At 46.3% G+C, this 19,298-nt stretch overlaps 1 protein-coding gene across 3 annotated transcripts in view; it reads left to right on the top strand.

Annotated features, from left to right (window-relative positions):
- CSGALNACT2 (chondroitin sulfate N-acetylgalactosaminyltransferase 2) overlaps nucleotides 1-15,081 on the top strand; it is a 42,023-nt gene extending 26,942 nt beyond the window's left edge. For 2 of the 3 annotated variants that reach the window (XM_007666239.2, XM_001507869.6), the window contains exons 4-8: nucleotides 178-279; nucleotides 858-1,036; nucleotides 4,464-4,558; nucleotides 4,770-4,851; nucleotides 13,349-15,081. In XM_007666239.2, the coding sequence (XP_007664429.2) occupies nucleotides 178-279; nucleotides 858-1,036; nucleotides 4,464-4,558; nucleotides 4,770-4,851; nucleotides 13,349-13,641 (751 nt within the window). In that variant the 3' untranslated portion in view covers nucleotides 13,642-15,081. Of the gene's footprint in view, nucleotides 1-177; nucleotides 309-857; nucleotides 1,037-4,463; nucleotides 4,559-4,769; nucleotides 4,852-13,348 lie in introns of those variants that run through there. The other variant, XM_016227150.2, reaches the window with a different exon arrangement.
- The last annotated feature ends 4,217 nt before the right edge of the window (nucleotides 15,082-19,298 follow it).

Here is a 19,298-nt window from a genome sequence, read left to right as displayed (position 1 = left end):
TTTTGATTTTCAGATATTGGAAGAATAGTTAATGAGGCTTTTGTCAGTATTTGTGTGAAAGTTCTTTTGGTTTATTTTGTTCTACATCGTGTGTACAAGTGTTTAATCAATGTCTTTATTTCAAACCATTTTTCTCAGAATGAGGGAAAAAAAATACCTATCTTTTTCTCTTTGTAGGGATATATGTATTCACCAGGACAAAAGGATTCACCTCACAGTGGTATATTTTGGTGAAGAAGGACTTTCTGATGTCAAGAACATTCTAGAGTCTGTTGTTAGGTTGGTGTGCAAGGTCTAAACTGAAGACTGTGAGTCATATCTTTCGTGAAGTGATCAGGATTAGCACATTAAATTAATCTAAATTAGGCATTAACTGACAGTGCTTAGACCTCAAAATGAATGTCAAAACTGGAGTTTAATGTGGCTTCCATTAGTGCTTCTTACCTTGGTGGCAAGGCAATTTAGCCTCTCTACTTTTATTTTTATATTTGAAAGAGAAATGAAGCTGATAATCTCCTCTCCTATCTAACATGATTAAATTTTCCAGAAATGCTATTAAAACTGACAAGAGTAATATCAGAATAGGACAAGCAGTCTTCTCATTAAGCTCGCTTCATTGCTCCTCCAAGGCAAAATAGAAATGAGTTTTTGCAGGGTGAAGTATGAAAGAGAAAATGAAAGGAAGACCTGTAGAATAACTTCTTCCATTAAATAACCTCTTCTGGTATTCTCTTGCTTTTATTAACATTTTTGAACTAAAATTAGTAAATCAACTGAAAATGCTTTTGAAGAGATGATTAAAATGGAACAGGGTGGACGTTCTGGTTTATTTTCACATGTGCATGCTTTCTTCGTAGTGAAACAAACTTTCACAATTACACACTGGTTTCACTGAACGAAGAATTCAATCGTGGACGCGGCCTAGATGTCGGTGCCAGAGCCTGGGAGAAGGGCGAGGTCTTAATGTTCTTCTGTGATGTTGACATATATTTCTCCAAAGAGTTCCTAAACAGCTGCCGTTTAAATGCTGAACCAGGTGAGTTTCAGAAAGAAGTAAATGTGTAAACATCAAAATGCCTAATAATCATAGTATTCATTAAGCCATTTACTGTGTGCAGAGCACTGTGTACTTAGTGTTGGGAAATGATATGCAGGAGGGGATTGGGCAGAGTCTCTGACCCCACAGTGGGCTCTCATCTAATAATGAAAAGGAGGAGAGGGGACTGGCAACAGACACATAAGGAGAGGTGAAACAAAGCATAAGGATCATATAAAGTCAAAAAGCCAAGGTAAATTGGTGGTGAGTTATTTCCCTTCTTGGAAAAAACCAAAAATTCTCATCCTTTTGTGCATCCTCACATGCATACATACTCACAGCTGCTCCTGCACTCACATATTCACACTCAGGGATGAACATACATGCGAACATTCATGCATATGACTTATAGAGCACGGGCCTGGGAGTCAGAAGGACCTGGATTCTAATCCCAACTCCACCACTTGTCTGCTGTGTGAACTGGGGCAAGTCACATAGGTTCTCTGTGCCTGTTACCACATCTGTAAAATGGAATTAAGACTGTGAGCCCCATGTGGGACATGGACTGTGTCCAACTTCACTAGCTTTTATCTACCCCATCATGTAGTACAGTGCCTGGCACATAGTAAGTGCTTAACAAATACCGTAAAAAAAAACCCCAAAAAACAAATCACTAGGCACCCACTACAAAACTGTGCACACAGTAGGGACCCAGCACAGCGATCTGGATATGGTAGGATCCCAGCATTGTGTTCTGCATACAGCAGGTATCCAGTGCTGTGTACCACACACCGTTGTGCACTAGCTCAGGGCTGTGCAAATGGTAGACAGCTCTCTGCATGCACTAGGTACCCAGTTCATTGACTGGCACACAGTAGGTAGAGCGGCTGACGTTGATGATTTCCTTGAACAGTTACTGGATGATCAATGAAAAACAAATAGGAAGCAGACCCTGATTAGCCCACCGAAGGCACTGCATGACAACTATCCTTGGGCCTGCGACTATACAAAGAAACATAAATTGAAGGTGCTTCTTGCCCATCTGGAAACCTACCATATGCAGAAGATTGTACTGTTGGTTTTAAGAAGCTACAAAAATGTAAACCGTGTGATCAAGCAATGGTATTTATTGAGCGCTTATTGTGGGCAGAGCATCGTTCTAAGCAGGTGGGCGAGTACAGAACAATAGAGTTGGTGGTCACGATCCCTGCCCACAAAGAGCGTACAGTGTAGTGAGGATGACAAGTGATATAAACGGATGATTATACAGTAGATGAGAGCAGAGTAGATACAAATAAAATGCAAATCAACGTGCCTGTAACAAAAAAATAATAATAATTAGACAAATAGTGGTATAACATGAAAGAGATGGGCCCTAGTGGAAAGAGAACCAGGGGAATCCAGAGGCCTGGATTTTGATCCCAGCTCTGCCACTGGCCTGCTGTTTGATCTTTGGAAACTCACTTCACATCTTTGTATCTTCATGAAATGGGGCTAAGACACCTGCTCTTACCTACAGCTTAGATTATGAGCTCCATCTGGGAAAAGGGCTATTCAGTTTGATTATTATGTACCTCCTCAAGCTCTTAACACAGTGCCTGGCACAGAGCGCTTAATAAATTCCACAACTAACGTTGGAGAAGAGATTCATCAGGGAATGCCAGCCACCTGAAGGAGATGGCTTGAATAAAGTCTTCGGGGGAAAATGTAAATATATTTCCATTTATAATACTCCACTGATAGAGCTTAAAGTCAGTGCTTCAGTGGAAAAGTAGAAATATACTAAAATCTCATTTGTTTAGATGCCATTAATCCAGAATCTGTGAATATGTAAATAGGGCACATCTCTATCCTCTGTTTTGCCAAATAATAATAATGTTGGTATTTGTTAAGCGCTTACTATGTGCCGAGCACCGTTCTAAGCGCTGGGGTAGAGACAGGGGAATCAGGTTGTCCCATGTGGGGCTCACAGTCTTAATCCTCATTTTACAGATGAGGTAACTGAGGCACTGAGAAGTTAAGTGACTTGCACAGTCACACAGCTGACAAGCGGCCGAGCCGGGATTCGAACCCATGAGAAAGACAAGTTTTCATCTAGAATGATAGTTTGGGTCTACCCAGTGGTCAACAAAGCCTCTGATAGGAAATAAGATTTTGGGAGTGAGGGGATGATGCAGGAGTAACAAACTCATCAAGGGAAAGCAAGTTCTATCCACCCAGCTGTCTTGTAGATAATTAATGTTGGTATTTGTTAAGCGCTTACTATGTGCAGAGCACTGTTCTAAGCGCTGGGTGTAAACACAGGGGAATCAGGTTGTCCCACGTGGGGCTCACAGTCTTAATCCCCATTTTACAGATGAGGGAACTGAGGCACAGAGAAGTTAAGTGACTTGCCCACAGTCACACAGCTGACAAGTGGCAGAGCTGGGATTCGAACTCATGAGCCCTGACTCCAAAGCCCGTGCTCTTTCCACTGCGCCACGCTGCTTAGAGAGTTTGAAGAGGCGGACTCTTAAAGGCAGCAGGGAAGTTGGGCTAAATCTGGTACCTACACGGGGAGGCTCATCCCCATAATATTGGAATAAAGTTGCATTTAAAATTTACATAATTAGGTTAATTAACCACATTAATTCAGATGCACCCCCTTTACTTCACTGACCTCTCTCCATCACTCAGAATTAATAAAGCTTTACTATATTAAGAGCTGGGGTAGGTACACGATGTTCAGGTCAGACACAATCCCTGTCCCACAGGGTTCACAGTCCAAGTAGGGAGAGAAAGTAGCGAATCACCAGGTAACAAATGAGGAAACAAAGGCACAGAGGCATCGGGTAACTTGCCCAAAGTCAAACGGCAGGCAGGCGTAGGAGTCAGAACCCAGGTCTTCTGACTTCCAGGCTTGTGCTTTTTTCTTTAGGCAGCTTCTCTTTTCTCCTTTACTATACTCTTAGTATTGCACAAGCCGGTCTATCAGTCATGTACACATAGCCTAGATGACTTGCTTTCGTTCTACCCCGTGCCCACGACTCTTCCATAATGCTGATTCTGTAAACTGCAGCCCAGCTTGCAGTATTTTCTTAAATGATCTTACTGATGATGCAATTCTCAGAAGCCCATTTTTGGTAGTACTTTTCTCAACAATGTGAATGCACCAGGAAGGTTAACTGCTTCTCGTGCCTTCTGCCTGACTGAGAGGCCAGTGCCGAGTGGAAAGCTTCTATGGCTCTCTCCCAGTGACTGGATTCAGGTCTGGTCAGTCCCGTAGGGAATGAGAGGAGGCCAAGAATTTGCCTCTTCATTATTCGCTAGATCCCTGACTGCTACCAGGCCTGTGTATTATTCTGATGGCAGTACTGAAAGGTAGAATATGATATGTGAATGGTTAATTGACTTTTAAACTTTAATAAGCCTTATCTTTTATTCCTAGGCAAAAAAGTGTTTTATCCTGTGGTGTTTAGCCTTTACAATCCTGCTATTGTTTATGCCAGTCAAGATGCGCCACCACCAGTGGATCAGCAATTGGTAACCTGTATTTGATCTTTGGTTTGGTTTCTAGAATGCTTTCTCTGATAAAAAAAAAAAATCTGCAAATTTTATGAAATTGTCCCGTCTGATTAGAAGAAACAAGGTGTTGGATGAGTCAAATTGTATTTGACATATTTTCACACATAGGCAGTCCTCTCCCCCTCTTTCATTCTCTTGACAATTAAGAAATCTGTTTCTTTATTTGCAGGTCCACAAGAAGGATTCTGGCTTCTGGCGAGATTTTGGCTTTGGAATGACTTGTCAATATAGGACAGATTTCCTGACTATTGGTAAGCTTTTTGTTAAATGACCCTAGAATGTTTGTGTATTTTAAAGTGTGGGGGGATTTCACTCTGTGATCTCTGTAATTTTTATTCCAGTATTTTCCTTCTCTTCTGTCAACTGACATCAATTTACTCCTCTTTATTCTGGCAAGTCTTCCAGTTGAAACAAAAGTGTCCAATGGAAAAAGAGTAGTCCTAGTTGCAGAAAATACCTGGCCTAACGGAAAGAGCCAGGAAGTCAGAGGACCTGGGCGGTAATGCCAACTCTTCCCCCTGCATTCTGTGTGACCCTGGGCAAGTCTCTTAACTTCTCTGTGCCTCAATTTCTTCATGATAAAATGGGGATTAATACCTGTTCTCCCCATTACTTAGACGTGAGCCCCGTATTGGACATGGATGTGCCTGAACTGAATTATCTTGTATATACCCCCCAGCACTTTAGCGCAATATTTGATACATAGTAAACATTTAACAAATATTATTACAATAATAATAATAATATTTAAGTGCTTACAGTGATGGAGGAAAGTGACTAGGTGAAGGTTGCATTTTTGGTTCTTATTAGTATTATCATATTTAAGTGCTTACTATATGTTAAGCACTGTTCTAAGTGCTGGGGTGGAAACAAATTATTCAGATTGGACATAGCCTCTGTCCTATATGGGCCTCACAGTTTAGGAGGGAGAACAGGTATTTAATCCTTTTATAGCTGAGGAAACTGAGACCCAGAGAAGTTAAGCGACTTCTCCAGGTCACACAGCAAGCAATTGGCAGAACCAGGATTAGAACCCAGGTCCTCTGATTCCCAGACCCGTGCTTTTTCTGTTTGGCCATGCTGCTTTTATGGCCAAATAACGCACTTGGAAAGTATAAACAAGCTAGTGACATATTCCATGTTTATAAGAAACTTCAGCTCTTACAGGGAAACAGATATAAATGTTTGTAAACAGAAAAATCGAGTTAATTAAATACATAATTGAATATTCTCCTTTGACCCCATGGCTCCTTCCAGTTATTGCCCCATCTCCCTTCTGCCATTCCTCTCCAAACTCCTTAAGCGAGTTGCCTACACCCTCTGTCTCAAATTCTTCTCCTCCAGTTCTCTTCTTAACCCCCCTCCAATCTGGCTCCTGTCCCCTGCACTCTATAGACTGCCCTCTCAAAGGTCACCAGTGATCTCATTCTTGCCAAATCCAATGGCCTCTGCTCCATCCTAATCCTCCTCGACTTCTCAGCTGCCCTGGACGCTGTGGACCATCCCCTTCTCCTGGAAATGTTATCCAACCTCGGCGTCACCGTCTCTGTCCTCTCCTGGTTCTCCTCTTATCTCTCTGGCCATTCAACCTCAGTCTCCTTCATGGACTCATTCTCTCCCTCCCACTCCCTGGCTTTGTGGGTCCCTCAAGCTTCAGGTCTGAGTCCCCTTCTCTTCTCCATCTACACCAACCCCCTTGGAGAACTCATTCACTTCCATGGCTTCAACTACTACATCTGTGCAGATGATACCCAAATCTCCTATCTCCAGCCCTGATAATAATAATGATGTTGGTGTTTGTTAAGTGCTTACCATGTGCAGAGCACTGTTCTAAGCACTGGGGTAGATACAGGGTAATCGGGTTGTCCCACGTGAGGCTCACAGTTAATCCCCATTTTAAAGATGAGGGAACTGAGGCCCAGTGAAGTGACTTGCCCACAGTCACACAGCTGACAAGTGGCAGAGCCGGGATTCGAACCCATGACCTCTGACTCCCAAGCCCGGGCTCTTCCACTGAGCCATGCTGCTTTTCTCCCTCTGATCTCTCCCTCTGTGTAGCCTCGCATTTCCTCTTGAGGTCAAGACATCTGTACTTGGGTGACTGGCCTTCACCTCAAGGTTCAAACGTCCAGAACAGCACTCCTTATCATCCCACCCAAACCCTGTCCTCCCCATCACTGTGAGTGTCACCACCATCTTTCCTGTCTCACAAACCTGTAATCTTGGCCTTATCCCTGACTTGGCTCTCTCATTCAACCCACATATTCAATCCATCGCTAAATCCCATCAGTCCCCCTTGACAACATTGCTAAAATCCTCCTTTTTCTCTCCATCCAAACTGCTGCCACGTTAATACAATCACTCATCCTGCCCCACCTGGATTACTGCATCAGCCTCTTGCTGACCTCCCAGCCTCCTGTCTCTCCCCACTGCAGTCCATACTTCACTCTGTAGAAAAATGATCCAGGCAGCAGAAACCTTCAGAGCAAATCTCCTCACTCCTCAAAAAACTCCAGTGGTTGTCCATCCACCTCCACATCAAACAAAAACTCCTCACACCTTTGGCTTTAAAGCACTCCACCACTTTGCCCTCTCCTTCAACCCAGTCCATACACTTTGCTCCTCTAGTGCTAACTTTCTCACTGTGCCTCAGTCTCACCTGTCTCGCCACCGACCCCTGGCCCACATCCTGCCTCTGGCCTGAAACGTCCTCCCTCCTCAGATCCAACAAATTACTCCCCTCCTCCCTACCCCCCTTTTCAAAAATTTACTGAAGGCTAATCTTCTCCAAGAGGCCACCCCCTTTTCTCCCTCTCCCTTCTGCGTCACTCTGATTTGCTCCCTTTGTTCTTTCCCCCCTCCCCAGCCCCACAGCACTCAACGTATGTAGAGAAGCAGCGTGGCTCAGTGGAAAGAGCACGGGCTTGGGAGTCAGAGGTCATGAGTTTGAATTCCGGCTCTGCCACTTGTCAGCTGTGTGACTGTGGGCAAGTCACTTCACTTCTCTGTGCCTCGCTTCCCTCATCTGTAAAATGGGGATTAACTGTGAGCCTCACGTGGAACAACCCGATTACCCTGTATCTACCCCAGCGCTTAGAACAGTGCCCTGCACATAGTAAGCGCTTAACAAATACCAACATTATCATTATGATGTATCTGTAATTTATTAGTATCGATGTCGTTCTCCCCATCTCTAGACTGTAAACTCTTGGTGGGCAGGAAATGTGTCTGTTTATTGATGTATTGTACTCTCCCAAGCGCTTAGTACAGAGCTCTATACAGAATAAGTGCTCAGTAGGATTAAATAAGTATGTATGGGTAGATAGATACGTGTAGTTGAAGTAGGATGTCCTACTGCAACCCAGCCTGAACATTTTTCTCCTCCAACACCAACCTTCTTGCTGTACCTCAAGGTCATCAGTCTCACCACTGGCCTCTGGCCTGAAACTCCCACCCCTTTATAGCCAACGGGCCATCACCCTTCCCATCTCAAAGGCCCTCCTAAAATCACATCTCCAAGAGGCCTTCCCTGACCAAACCCTCATTTCCCCTACCCGACGTCCCTTCTGTGTTTCTTAGGCACTTAATCTATATTAGAAAAGTAGTTTGGCTAGCGGATAGAGCATGGGCTTGGGAATCAGAGTGACCTGGCTTCCGATCTTGGCTCTGCCACTTGTCTGCTGTATGACCTTGGGCAGGTCGCTTCTTTTCTGTGCCTTAGTTACCTCATATATCAAATGGGGAGAAGCAGCGTGGCTTAGTGGAAAGAGCACGGGCTTGGAAGTCAGGGGTCGTAGGTTCTAATCCCAGCTCCGCCACTTGTCAGCTGTGTGATTTTGGGCAAGCCACTTCACTTCTCTGTGCCTCAGTTACCTCATCTGTAAAATGGGGACAAAGACTGTGGGAGAGCCCCACGTGGGACAACCTGACTACCTTGTATCTACCCCAGCGCTTAGAACAGTGCTTGAAAGATAGTAAGCGCTTAACAGATATCATCATCATTATTATTATTATTAAGACTGTGAGGCCCACGTGGGGCATGCTCTGTCTCTGACCTGATTAGCTTATATCTACCCCAGCGCTTAGTACGGTACCTGGCACATAGCAAACACTTAACAAATGCCACTATTCGTATTACCATTATTTTTTCCCTTAAGAATTATGGTAGTCACCCAGTCAATTTGTGGTATTTAGTGAACACATTGCACAGAGCACTGTATTAAGGACTCGGGAAAGTGATTGCATCTGCTTTCCTCCAGTTCTCTCCCTGACCCCTTCCAATCTGGCTTCCACCTGCTTCACTCCACATAAACCGGCCTCTCAGAGGTCTCCAGTGACCTCCTCCTTGCCAAATCCAACGACCTCTATTCCGTCATAATCCTCCTCGACTTCTCAGCTGCCTTCGATACTGTTGACCACCCCCTTCTCCTGGAAACATTATCCAACCCTGGCTTTACTGACACTGTTCTCTCCTGGTTCTCCTCCCATCTCTGGCTGCTCATTCTCAGTCTCTTTCACATACTCCTCCTCAGCCTTCCGTCCCCTAACTGTGGGTCAGTTCAAGTTCCCCTTCTATTCTCCGTCTTTCCCTTAGAGAACTCATTCGCTTCCGTGGTTTCCACTACCACCTCCGTGCAAATGATTCCCCAATCTACATCTCCAGCCCTGATCTCGCTCCTTCTCTGCCGTCTCACATTTCCTCCTGCTTTCAGGACATCAGATGTCCCACCGATATCTCAGACTTCACACGTCCATAACAGACCTCTTTATCTTCCCACCCAAACTCTGTCCTCCCCTTAACTTTCTCCTCACTGCAGACAGCACCTTCATCCTTCCTGCCTCCCAAGCCCATAACCTTGGCATTTATCCTCTACTCATCTCTCTTATTCGACCCATATATTCAGTCACCAAATCCTGTCGGTTCAACGTTCACGGCATCGCTCAAAATCTTCCCTTTCCTTTCCTTCCAAACTGGTATCACGTTAAATCAAGCACCTGTGTCGTATCACGCCTTGATTACCCCGTCAGCCTCCCTGCTCACTTCCCGGCCTCCTGTGTCCCCCCACTCCATTCCTTACTTCTCTGCTGCCCAGATCGTTTTTCTACAAAAACGTCAGTCCTTGTTTCCCCACTCAAGAGCCTCCGGGGGTTGTCCGTTCATCTACACATCAAATAAAAGCTCCTTACCATAGGCTTTGAAGCAATCACCTCACCCCCTCCTACCTTAGAGTCCTGATTTCCTACTACAACCCAGCCCACAAACCTAGTTCCTCTAATGCCAACCTATTCACTGTACCTCTGTCTCATCCATCTCGCCACCGACCCCTCACCCATGTCCTACCTCTGGCTTGGAATGCCTTCCCTCTTCATATCCGACAGACGTTCCCTCTCTCCCACCATCAAAGTCTTATGAAAGGCACCTCTCCTCCAAAAGTCCTTCCCTCACTAAGCCCTCATTTCCTCTTCTCCCACTCCGTCCTGTGTTGGTTGCCCTTGCATTCGGATTTTCACCCTTTATTCACCCCTCCCTAAGCCCCACTGCACTTATGCACCTATCCATAATTTATTTATATTAATGTCTGTATCCCCCTCTGGACTCTAAACCTGTGGGGAAGGAATGTGTCAGCCAATTCTGTTAAACTGTACTCTCCCAAGTGCATAGTATGGTGCTCGGCACAGGGTAAGCGCTCAATAAATGCGGTTGTTTGAGAGTACGGTACGTTAGATACTGTCTACAAGTAGCTTGCACTTCAAAGATGGGAGGCAGTCATTGAAATAAATGCAGATAGAATTTGCAGGACCTAGGGCTATGTACATAAGTGTTGTGGGGCCGAGACCGGGTGAATATCACGCGCTTAAAACAGATCCAGGTTTATGTCACTCTTAGCCCCACAGCAGTTACGCCAGTGTCCCCAGTTGTGATTTATTTTAATGTCTGTCTCCTTGGACTGTAAGCTCCTTGTGAACAGGGATCATGTCTACCACTGCTTTTGTATGGAACTCTCCCAAACGCTTATAGTAGCGTTTAGAGTAGAAGCAGCGTGGCTCAGTGGAAAGTGCCCGGACTTGGGAGTCAGAGGTCATGGGTTCGAATCTCAGCGCTGCCCCTTGTCAGCTGTGTGACTGCGGGCAAGTCACTTAACTTCTCTATGCCTCAGTTGCCTCACCTGTAAAATGGGGATTAACTGTGAGCCCCACATGGGACAACCTGATGACCCTGTATCTACCCCAGCGCTTAGAACAGTGCTCTGCACATAGTAAGCGCTTAACAAATACCTACATTATTATTATTATTATAGTAACCCGCACACAGAAAGCACTCAATAAAGAGCATTGATTGATGTATACGTAAGAGCGTTAGATGCCATGTGGTGCTAGGAATAATCAGTGAAGTGGTACGGGAAGAGGTGGACCCTCAGGAAGACTTGAAATACGGAGATGACTCTGGTCAGTCGGATCTGGAGAGGGAGGGAGTTCTCTCTCGGGCAGCAGTGTGAACAAGAGGTTGGAGATGGGAGAGTTGAGAGGAAGGTACAATCAGAAGCTTAGTGTGGGAGGAATGAAGAGGGGTGGGTGTTGGGGAGCAGTGGGTGAAGAGAGCAGATATCTCAGGGGTTAGGTGGTGGAAAGCATCTGAAGCCAGTTGTTAAGCAGTTTTTACTTGATGGGGAGGGACAAAAGGAGAATGACAGAGAGATGCCTGCCAAGCGACGCTTCAGGAAAATGACCTGTGCCACAGAATGCAGTGAAGATTGGAGAGGAGAGGAGCTGAAGGCAGGAAGTCCAAACCGCTACCTTGTTGGTATAGTCACTCATCGTATCCCGACTCGATTACTGCATCTGCCTCCTTTCTGATCTCCAGACCTCCCATCTCTTCCCCACTTCAGTCTGTACTTCACTCTGCTGCCCGGATTATCTTTCTACAGAAACGCTCCGGGCTTGTCACCCCCCTCCTCAAAAACCGCCCGAGGTTGCCTATCAACCTCCATATCAAACAAAAGCTCCTCACTATTGGCTTCAAAGCTCTCTGTTCAATATTCCTTTCTTCAGTAGTATTTACTGAGCACTTACTATGTGCAGAGCACCGTACTAAGCGCTTGGAGCGTCCAATTCGGCAACAGATAGAGACAATCACTGCCCAGTAATGGGCTCACAGTCTAAACGGGGGAGACAGACAGCAAAGTAAAACAAAACAAGCAGTCTAAGCACAGACATCATCAAGATAAATATAATCCTAGAGATATGCCCGTCATTAACAAATAGGGTAATAAATAATATATACAAATATGCACAGTGCTGAGGGGAGGGGAAGGGAGAAAGAGCAGAGGGTGGAAGGGGAGGAGGAGCAGAGGGAAAGGGGGGGCTCAGTCTGGGAAGGCCTCCTGGAGGACGTGAGCTCCCAGTAGGGCTTTGAAGAGGGGAAGAGAGTTTGGCGGATGTGAGGAGGGAGGGCATTCCAGGTCAGAGGTAGGACGTGGGCCGGGGTCGACGGCGGGACAGGCGGGAACGGGGGACCTTGAGGAGGTGAGCGGCAGAGGAGCGAGTGTATGGGGTGAGCTGTAGAAGGAGAAAAGGGAGGTGAGGTAGGAGGGGGCAAGTGATGGAGAGCTTTGAAGCTAATAGTGAGGAGTTTATCTTCTTGCGAAGGTTGATAGGCAACCACTGGAGGTTTTTGAGGAGGGGAGTGACATGCCCAGAGCGTTTCTGTAGGAAGATGATCTGGGCAGCAGAAAGAAGAATAGGCTGGAGTGGGGAGCGACAGGAGGAAGGGAGATCAGAGAGAAGGCTGACCCAGTAATCCAGTCGGGATATGATGAGAGCTTGTACCAGCACGATAGCTGTTTGGATGGAGAGGAGAGGGCGGATCTTGGCGATATTGTGAAGGTGAGCCCGGCAGGTGTTGGTGACGGATTGGATGTGTAGGGTGAATGAGAGAGCAGTTTGCCCCCTCCTACCTCACCTCCCTTCTTTCCTTCTACAGCCCAGCCCGCAAACTCCACTCCTCTGCCGCCGCTAACCTCCTCACTGTGCCTCATTCCCGCCTGTCCCGCCATCGACCCCTGGCCTACATCCTACCTCTGACCTGGAATGCCCTCCCTCCTCACATCCGCCCAACTAACTCTCTTCCCCCCATCAAAGCCCTACTGAGAGCTCACCTTCTCCAGGAGGCCTTCCCAGACTGAGCCCCCCTTTTCCTCTGCTCCTCCTACCCTCCCCATCGTCCCTACTCCTTCCCCTAACCTACCCCCCTCCCCGCCCCACAGCACTTGTGTATATTTGTATATATGTATTATTCTATTTATTAATGTTTATATTTCTGTAATTCTATTTATCTGTTTTAATTCTATTGATGCCTGTCTACTTGTCTTGTTGTCTGTCTCCCCGCTTCTAGACTGTGAGCCCCATGTTGGGTAGGGAGTGTCTCTCTGTTGCCAAATTGTACTTTCCAAGCGCTTAGTACAGTGCTCCGCACACAGTAAGTGCTCAGTAAATACAAATGAATGAATGAAAGGAAGACCATTAAGGAGAGTAAGCAAATAGTCTAGCCAAAACGTGACCAGGGTTTGTACCAACGTGGTAGCCATTTGAGTGGATCCAGGAAACGTGGAGGTAATTTCACTAGCAGAAATTGTAAAAGCGAAGGGTAATAATTGTGCTAATATGGAAGGACACCTAGAGTGGCAAGGTGTTAGATCTGACCCAGTACAAAGAACCCACCCCTTTCTAACAGTAACTTTGATCCTGCAGGGGGATTTGACTTGGAAGTGAAAGGCTGGGGAGGAGAAGATGTCCACCTTTATAGGAAATACTTGCATAGCGACCTCATTGCCGTTCGGACCCCAGTTCCCGGCCTTTTCCACCTTTGGCACGAGAAGCACTGTGCCGATGAACTGACTCCCGAGCAGTACCGTATGTGCATCCAGTCCAAAGCCATGAACGAGGCTTCTCACTCTCATCTTGGAATGCTCGTCTTCAGGGAGGAGATAGAGACTCATCTCCGTAAACAGGCATTTCGGTCGAACAGCGAAGCAGTGGGTTGAAGGAGAACGATCCTACCGAATGATAGTAAACCTGAACTTGGAACCAGCACTACTCAACAGCCTTAACGTTCAAACTGCAGTGCCTCTTTGAAGAAGTATTTTCAAGTTGTTCTTTGCACAGTATCTTTGTTGGACACATCTCTCCCTTAATAGTTTTGTCACTTGATATAAGAGGAAAAGTGTTTAGGTCTTTGGTGAGTTTTAAGAGAATTCAGCAGGGAACCCAGCAGGAGTCTCATGTTGCTTCACTTGCAGAAAGTCCCTCAGACTTACATTCATGTCAAAATAAGTATTGCACTAAGTGAATCTGATTTGATTCTGCTCTCTAGTTGATAACGGCAATAAATAGATTATTTCTATTTAACAGCAAAGCAATTAAACAGTGATGGAGGAACCCAGTTACTTTAAGGTTAGCCTTGTATTTGTCACCGGTTTTTCACAAGTCCTTCTTGGAATGCTGCTCTTTTGGAGAATAAGAACCTGAAGGAATTGGCAAATGAAATCGTCTACTTAAACTCTCCTTGCAAGGCAAGGGAAAAGCAGAGATTAAAACTCACCACTGCAAGTTTTCTGATCTCTGTTTGACTGAGTCTCTAAAATAGCTTTTAGCTGTCAGTGTTCAATTCACTGAAGTACTTTTTGCTTTAAACTTGAATCACAGGCTGTTTAGCGATGTGAATTGTCATTACATTGTCATCGTTACATCGCTAGCCGTCAAGAGAAGTTGAACTCGGACTGAGTCGCATCCAAGGGCAAATAAAGTGTGCAAAAAAAAAAAAGGAGAATGAAACAAGGACAGGTTTGAAGTGAAACTAAATTGAAACATATCAAAGTACCATTATGAACCCAAATGGCATTTATATAGGATGGGCCCAAATAATCAGTTTTGCATGTTTCGGAATATATAAGGACAAGCATTTTAGAGCCGGGTTTCCTTGCCTCACATCGTGGAATGCATTTTTTTAAATATCTTTGAAGTTCAGAATAGTAAAATGCATCGATCGAAAGAGGAAACTTACTCCATCCCCTCCTAATTTAGAGATTAGGATCCTAAAATGTAATGCGACCTTTTAATGTAACTCATTCTAATCCAGTGGCTAGGTTAAAATTTAATCAACCGAAGTTGGTTTTAGTCATCTCTTAAAGTGTGGAAAGTGCATTGTGCAAAATATTTCTCGACATTGATTGTTAATGTACATAAATTGCCTTTTGTGTAATGTATTGTGAGGACTCTGTGTGTGTGTGTGGGGGTGTGTGTGTGCGCACTTGTGATGCTTGAGATGAGAGAATGTGATCAAGTGCAAAGTAGCCTGAAGCTGGTTCTATGTCAGAATCAAGTACTCCTCTGCATTTTAAACAGCTTTTTATTTAAGTACTGAAGTGGAAACATTACTGTTTTGATATTGTACGGTACCAATAAAAGTATTTTTATTACCTGCAGTTGTCTGAAAGAGCTAACTTTCGTCCCTTTCGGCTCTAACCACGGGGATAACTTGTTTCCTCGAAGATGACTAGATGGGAAATTCTGGATTTTGCTGTAGAGTTTAATAATGAGCACGGTAGGTCCGTAGAACTCTTCAGAATGGGCAGGAGACCAGAGCACAGTGAGGAGATAGAGCTGTCCGTACTCCGGCCGTATCACCTGCAACTTTTCTCTCTCCTTCTGGAGCGGTTAATATATCAACTCCCTTAACATTGTAATATCTGATCAGTTGGATGGGAAGTATGTTCATTTGGTGGGATGGCTTAAATACTGGTTTTACCCTTCCAGTGAGCTCACCGGAGAGCAAACATGGAGCTAGATATATGGGACATCTTCACGAAAGGTGAAATGGGACCTCACATCTGTAGCCCACAGTGTGCAGCTCATCAAAATCATTCCTGAGTAGAAGGTACGATTTCTCAGTCGGTGAATTTGCATCCTATATTCACCCTCTCTCAGCCCCACAGCAGTATGTAATAATCATGTTGGTATTTGTTAAGCGCTTACTAGGTGCAGAGCACTGTCCTAAGCACCGGGGTAGATACAGGGTCATCAGGTTGTCCCACGTGAGGCTCGCCGTTAATCCCCATTTTACAGATGAGGTAACTGAGGCACCGAGAAGTGAAGTGACTTGCCCACAGTCACACAGCGTATGTACGTATTCATAATTGATTTTGTTTCCCCCTCTAGATTGCGAGCTCCTTGTGGACGGGGAATATGTGTACCAACTCAGTTACGTTGTACCGGAAGCAGCCTGGCTCAGTGGAAAGAGAACGGGCTTAGGAGTCAGGGGTCACGGGTTCTAATCCCGGCCTCGTCACCTGTCAGCTGTGTGACTTTGGGCAAGGCACTTAACTTGTCGGTGCCTCAGTTACTTCATCTGTAAAATGGGGATTGAGACTGTGAGCCTCATGTGGGACAACCTGATCACCCTGTATCTACCCCAGCGCTTAGAACAGTGCTTGGCACATAGTATTGTTAGTATTTGTTAAGCGCTTACTATGTGCAGAGCACTGTTCTAAGCGCTGGGATAGATACAGGGTGATGAGGTTGTCCCACGTGGGGCTCACGGTTTTTTAATCCCCGTTTTACAGATGAGGTAACTGAGGCACAGAGGAGTTAAGTGACTTGCCCACGGTCACACAGCTGACAAGTGGCAGAGCTGGGATACGAACCCATGACCTCTGGCTCTCAAGCCCGGGCTCTTTCCACTGAGCCCCGCTGCTTCTCTAATAATCATGATGATAATGATGGTATTTGTTAAGCGCTTACTATGGGCCAAGCACTGTTCTAAATGCTGGGGTAGATACAAGGTAATCAGGTTGTCTCACATGGGGCTCGCAGTCTTAATCCCCATTTTACAAATGAGGTAACTGAGGCACAGTGAAGCGACTTGCCCAAAGCCACAAAGCTGACAAGTGGCGGAGCTGGGATTGGAACCCACGACCTCCGACTCCCAAGCCCGTGCTCTTTCCACTAAGCCACGCCGCTTCTCTATAAGTCAGCAGCGTAACAAATACCAACATTATTATTATTACCGTCCTGAGCACTTAGTACAGTGCTCTGCACCCAGTAAACACTCAAATAGCACGGATTGATTAGTGACCGCTTACTGGGTAGAGTACCGTACTTTGTAAATGTTTCGGAGAGTACGCCACAGTGTTGGTGGAAGCAGTCGCTCCCGTCAAGGAGCTTACAATTTAGAGGGGGGAGGCAGATGTTAAAATTTATTACAGATAAGTGAGGCAGCTGAAGATGACTTTCTTTTTCCTTTCAGTGACATGTGTTGAGTTCTGTGTACGGAGCGCTAAGCACTTGGGAGAGTACGGTACAACCGAATTGGTAGACGTGGTCCCTGCCCACAAGAAGCTTGCAGTTTAGAAGGAAAAGCGGACGTTACGATGTATCTGGAGATTTTTGCCCTGCCCGGGTGGCTTGCAGGTCCCAAGAGTAAGTGCTCAATGAGCTGTAGCTGTTCGTGGGCTGCGCGAGTGCCTTCTCCCTGACCTGGACGTACCCTCTGTGTCCGTGGGGTCAAGAATGAGGCATTTCAGTACCCAGAGAAAGGTAGGAAAGACTTGTTCTTCCTCCCAGTGTTGGTTATAGTAGTGATGGTATTTATTATGCACTTAGTTTGTGCAGAGCACCGAACTAAGCCCCGGGAAGGAGTGTACAGGTGGGAATTACGTGGGCTCTATCTATTAAGGGGCTCACAGTGACTGTAGAAGGTTGGGGAGGACTGGAGACGCATCAGGAGCAGCGAAACACTAAAATATTAAAAATGGCGTCAAGAACAAATACACTATACGTAAAAAACGTCTGTAGGGAGCTGGGGTTCGAAGAGCAGAATTTCTCCTCGCGATTGGGAGTCCTCAACGATAGCTCGGCAGTCACTAGCTTTTCGGAGGCCTCGCGCTGCAGGTGCCGTTCCCATTCCCACCGAGGTGGTGGGAAGCAGGGTGGGGTGAGGGGCTCGGTGGTGCGGAGGGGAGCGGTGCGTTACGGGAAAGGAAGGCTGTTTCTTTGGACAGGGTGAGAAGGCTCAGGGAGGTGAGGTTGCAAGTGCCACGTGTTGCATTTGGCTCCTGAGGTGAAGAGGAGCTGAGGAGGCAGAGCGGTGGCTTCTCTGCACAGCCCAGCGTACGCAGAGCTTGCTGGAGCCTGACAGAGAGTTCCTCGGTCACGGTGGGATGTCTGAGGACACACGGGGTGAATGTTTCGCTTAGCTGCATGGAAAAGGGCCCGAGGAATTCATTCAATAGTATTTATTGAGCGCTTACTACGTGCAGAGCACTGTACTAAGCCCTTGGAATGAACAAGTCGGCAACAGATAGAGACGGTCCCTGCCCTTTGACGGGCTTACGGTCTGATCGGGGGAGACGGGCAGACGAGAAGGATGGCGATAAATAGAGTCGAGGGGAGGAGCACCCCGTAAAAAAAATGGCAACTGAAGGCCCACAGTGGCTTTTATACCCTGTCCTGTGTGCACAGAATATGCTGGGGGCAAACAGAGAGTTCCTCAGCTGTGGTGGTAAGGGGCTGAGGGTGCATAGTGAGGCAAGGTGGGAATCACCAGGCGTTTCTTCTCGATGGTCCCGAGGAGAGCCCGTGCCGGCCCAAGATGACGGGGCTGGGAGGGAAGGCAGTTCGCTCGGCTATGGCGAGGAGGACCGAGAATGCCCAGGGAGGCGAGCCTCACTGTCAGCAAGGGAACCTTCCTGCCCACCCTGTACTCCTCCAAGCGCCTAGTATAGCGCTCTAATAATTCTAACAATAATAATTATGGCATTTAAGCGCTTTCTAGGTGCCAGGCACGATACTAATCTCTGGGATAGATACAAGCAAATCACGTTGGACGTAGTCCCTGGCCTAAGTGGGACTCACCGTCTCAGTCCCCATTTTTATAGATGAGGTCCCCGAGGCACAGAGCTGTAAAGTGACTTGCTCAAGCTCACACAGCAGACAGGTGGCAGAGGCAGGATTAGAACCCATGCCCTTCTGGCTCCCAGGCCTGTGCTCTATCCACTGAGCCATTGCATAGTATTACTATCAATATGCCACTGATGCCTGTCTGAGCGGCTGCGTCCAACCCCATTTGCTGGTATCCACCCCAGCGCTTAGTAGAGAAGCAGCGAGGCTTAGTGAGTGGAAAGAGCCTGGGCTTGGGAGTCAGAGGTCATGGGTTCGAATCCCAGCTCTGCCACTTGTCAGCTGTGTGACTGTGGGCAAGTCACTTCACTTCTCTGTGCCTCAGTTCCCTCATCTGTCAAATGGGGATTAAGACTGAGCCTCACGTGGGGCGAACTGATTGCCCTGTATCTCCCCCATTGCTTAGAACAGTGCTCCGCACATAGCACTTAACAAATACCAACATTATTATTATTATTGTTATTATTACTTGCTTTGTTGTCCGTCTCTCCCTTCTAGACTGTGAACCCGCTCTTGGGTAGGGATTGTCTCTATGTTGCTGAATTGTACTTTCCAAGCGCTTAGGACAGTGCTCTGCACAAAGTAAGTACTTAATAAATGCGATTGAATGAATGAGTGTGCTCCATAAATGCCATCGATGATGGTTGAAGAGGTTGAAAATGTCGGATGTCTCATTGGTTCGTTGGGCTCTGGAGGTGAGGAGTTTTAGGTTATTGAGCATTGAAGGTCAATATTTACATCATTC

The sequence above is a fragment of the Ornithorhynchus anatinus genome, chromosome 3 (genome assembly GCF_004115215.2).
Source record: "Ornithorhynchus anatinus isolate Pmale09 chromosome 3, mOrnAna1.pri.v4, whole genome shotgun sequence".
NCBI classification, from domain to species: domain Eukaryota; kingdom Metazoa; phylum Chordata; class Mammalia; order Monotremata; family Ornithorhynchidae; genus Ornithorhynchus; species Ornithorhynchus anatinus.
The sequence above is the reverse complement of the archived record's forward strand: the minus strand, read 5'-3'. Positions and strand labels throughout refer to the sequence as shown.